Source organism: Myotis davidii, unplaced genomic scaffold, assembly GCF_000327345.1.
Source record: "Myotis davidii unplaced genomic scaffold, ASM32734v1 scaffold461, whole genome shotgun sequence".
Lineage (NCBI taxonomy): Eukaryota > Metazoa > Chordata > Mammalia > Chiroptera > Vespertilionidae > Myotis > Myotis davidii.
Window position 1 is genome coordinate 1,863,378 of NW_006295825.1, and position 3,674 is coordinate 1,867,051.

At 35.8% G+C, this 3,674-nt stretch overlaps 1 protein-coding gene across 2 annotated transcripts in view; it reads left to right on the forward strand.

The window, feature by feature from the left end:
- The window catches only part of CLPX (caseinolytic mitochondrial matrix peptidase chaperone subunit), a 44,254-nt gene extending 42,049 nt beyond the window's left edge, over window positions 1–2,205 (forward strand). For both annotated transcript variants that reach the window (XM_015568513.1, XM_006770775.2), the window contains one exon: window positions 1,845–2,205. In XM_015568513.1, the coding sequence (XP_015423999.1) occupies window positions 1,845–1,955 (111 nt within the window). In that variant the 3' untranslated portion in view covers window positions 1,956–2,205. The remainder of the gene's footprint in view (window positions 1–1,844) is intronic.
- The last annotated feature ends 1,469 nt before the right edge of the window (window positions 2,206–3,674 follow it).

Sequence of the window (3,674 nt, forward strand, 5' to 3'; positions counted from 1 at the left end):
TAAGGATTTCACTGCTAAATATTACTTCTTCATCTCAATAGGACATTTTGAGATTATACAGTCAAACCTCGTTTCTCGAATATATCCCATCTTGAACAATTCAGTTCTGGACCAAACTCACAGAAAAAAATGTCTTGGTTATCAAACCAAACTTCATTTTTAGATCTGACAACCCTTTCATGCTGATACCACAGCATGACAAAAAGTGTCTTGAAAGCAACAAACAAAAGAGAGAATACTTTTGTTGCTGGCAGAAAAACAATTAGCACAATTTTAAAGCATAAAGAGGCCAAGAGTGCTCATGTTGCTAAGGGTGTGAAAGAAGCATTGAACACAAGCAATTGAACACATAGAAAAACTTGCTGATTTGGATAAATGAAAATTAGTTAGCCGGTGACAGCATTTAGGAGGCAATGATATATGAACAAGTAAAAATGCTGCATACAGACCTGAAAGACACTCCTGGAACAAGTGCTGAAAGTGGTTCCTTTTAAGGTTAGTAGGGGGTGGTTTGATAAATTGAAGAAGTGTTTATTTATAGATTAAACAGTACATTAGACATGTACTGTATATAAGAAAGGATAAAATGGAATCATTTGGGGGTCTGGAATGGATTAATTCAATTTGCGTTATTTCTAATGGGAAAAAATGATTCTGTTTTTTGAACAAGTCACTTCTTAAACAACCTTCTGGAATGAATTAAGTTTGAGAACCGAGGTTCTACTGCACTAAAGAAGGCCTAGACTTTAGGTGCTACTGATTAAGGACAGATTTATATAAAAAATGCACATTAGAAAAGTAGGTGATAGTGTTGACATTTTAAAAGAAATTTGTTGTACTCAACCAATATTTATTATACAATGCTTGACATTAATGTTACCTACACAAAAATTAGGTTTCTGTTTTAACTGTCGCAAGGTATGTTATATTTGATATTTGCTTATCTTCTGAGATAACTTAAGAGGCAGTTGATTGGTTTTGAACAACTTTAGTTATTCAAAGAACAATCTTTTATTTTTGTTTTTAAATGACATTACTATATAAAGGTATTGTGGTAGTCTGATCATAATTTTGATTAGTTTGAGTCAAGTCAGATTTGGTCAGATTTTCCTTAAAATGGAATATAATCCAGCCCCAACTTGTAGGCGAAACTAGTTTCCTTTAGTAAAGTTTTCTTTAATATGTTTTTATTGATTTTTATTTTATTTTTTTGAGTGAGTGGGAGAGAGAGGAAGAGAGAGATAGAAACATCAGTGATGAGAGAGAATCATCAGTTAGCTGCCTCCTGCATGCCCCCTATAGGGGATCGAGCCTGCAACCCAGGCATGTGCCCTAACTAGGAATCGAACCCTGACCTCGGGCCAGTGCTCAGCCACTGAGCCACGTCAGCTGGGCATTAGTAGTACAACAACTTTAAATCTGAAGCACTTGAGACAAAAGCTTATTTGAAGTCATGGTAAAAATTGAAGAGCCTGGTAGAGATGATTTAGGAATAATCATTTTTGAAGTAAGACTAATCATAGAATATGCCAGGAATGCTTTTGAAAGACATCCAAATCCAAAAGTATGTAGTCCTTTTGTATGTGCATGGTGACCTAAGTAGGCAGAAGTACAGACAAATACCCTTCCCTTATAGAATGACTTCTTTCTGAATTTATTTAGAAGCTGTTTTAATATGAATATAAAAACTTTTACATTGACTTTTGCAACTTTCAGTTCCTGGTATATAATAGGACTCAGTAATGTTTACTGAGTTAATGACTTTGATTTGTGGCCTGTGGAATACAAGTATGTTCTATGTAACCTCAGTTTTCCATGCCATTCATTACTTTCTGTCTTTTTAGGAAAAGCTATTATTAGAACCAATGTTTGAAGTCCCTAATTCTGATATTGTATGTGTGGAGGTTGACAAAGAAGTAGTAGAAGGAAAAAAGGAACCAGGATACATCCGGTAAGGTGCTCTGTCAAGCTAGAACAGTTCTAAAATTTAAGATCTGCTTTTCAGTGCTATAGCTTATTGGTTTGGCATAAAAATTGCATAAAAATCCTTATATTCATAAGGGAAGCAATAATCTCATAACTTTTCTATAGAAAAATGTTCTCATTTTGGTTTATAAAATAATATTTTGTGAATCTTTTGAAAATGGATCTTCAGAATTGATCTCTATTTTTTCCATTAAGGAAGAAGATTTAAAGAGACATAAAAGTAATCCAAATGAAAAAATTTAAGTGAACTTTACTGCTAATTCTGTAATTTGTGAATGATTTGCTTTATGTCTTTCACAAGACCAAAACTTTGTGTACATAATTTTTCTCTCATTTGTATCATATCAGTTGAGAAATTTGATACATCTTTCATTGCTTTATCTATTCCAGGGGTCAGCACACTTTCATGTAAAGGGCAAAATATTATAGGGCCATACAGTATGTATTTGCAATTACTCACAGTGTGATAACAGCCATAGACAGTCTGTAAATGAATGAGGATGTCTGTATTACTCTGTCTTTATTTACAAAACAGATGATGGGCCTGTAGGCTGTAGTTTACTGACCTGATCTATTCAATAAATATTTATTATTTAGTAATTGACATTAATGTTACCTACACAAAAACTAGATTTCTGTTTTAACTGTCACAAGGTATGTTATATTTTATGTTTGTTTATCTTCTGAGATAACTTAGGAGGCGATTGATTTTGAACAACTTTAGTTATTCAAAGAACAATCTTTGATTTTTAACAACTTTCGTTATTCAAAGAACAATCTTTTATTTTGAACAATAATAGATACAGAGGCAGAGCTGCCTCAAACAGAGTGGCAAACTGCAGCGGGAAGGCCGGGGAGGGTTGGGGGGCAGGAGGTAGGGGGGTAAGAGATCAACCAAAGGACTTGTATGCATGCATATAAGCATAACCAATGGACATAAGACACTGGGGGATAGGGGAGGCTAGGGGACTGTCTAGGGCAGGGGGAAAAAATGGACACATATGTAATACCCTTTGTAATAAAAAATTTTAAAAAAATGACATTACTATATATTAGTGGTCTAATTAGTGGAATTGTAGTGGTCTGATCATAATTTTGATTAGTTTGAGTCAAACCAGATTTGGTCAGAGCTTCATCTTCTTTACCATAGACATATGCTAAAAGGCAAGCATTTGAGTTGAAATAATAGGTTCTAGCTACTTGTTGGAAAAATGGATTTTTAAAAAAATCCTCACCTGAAGACATGTTCATTGATTTTTAGAGAGAGGGGGAAGGATGGTGAGGGGAGGTGTCGGGGTTCTTGTTCCAGCATTAAGAAGGGTTCAGGGGATGTGAGGGCGATCTGGCTGCGACATCTGTCACCCCATTGATCGCCAGGGTTGATTCGGCTGATCTGGCTGGCTAGGTGGGTGTCCCCCTCCTCCCTCACCGATCCACGTGCATCCCTCCGGAAGCTGCGCGCTCAGTCGAGGAGTACGACCTTCCCCCGCCCAGGAGAGGACCGGTCTTAGGTCAAGGGTATACGAGTAGCTGCGCTCTTCTGCTAGAACCTCCAAACAAGCTCTCAAGAGAAATTTTAAAAATATTTTGAACAAAATGAAAATAAAAATACAACTTAACATAGTTTGGACAAAGAAGTGAAAGCAGTGCTCAGAGGGAAATGTATAGTAATGAATAAATATAATGGC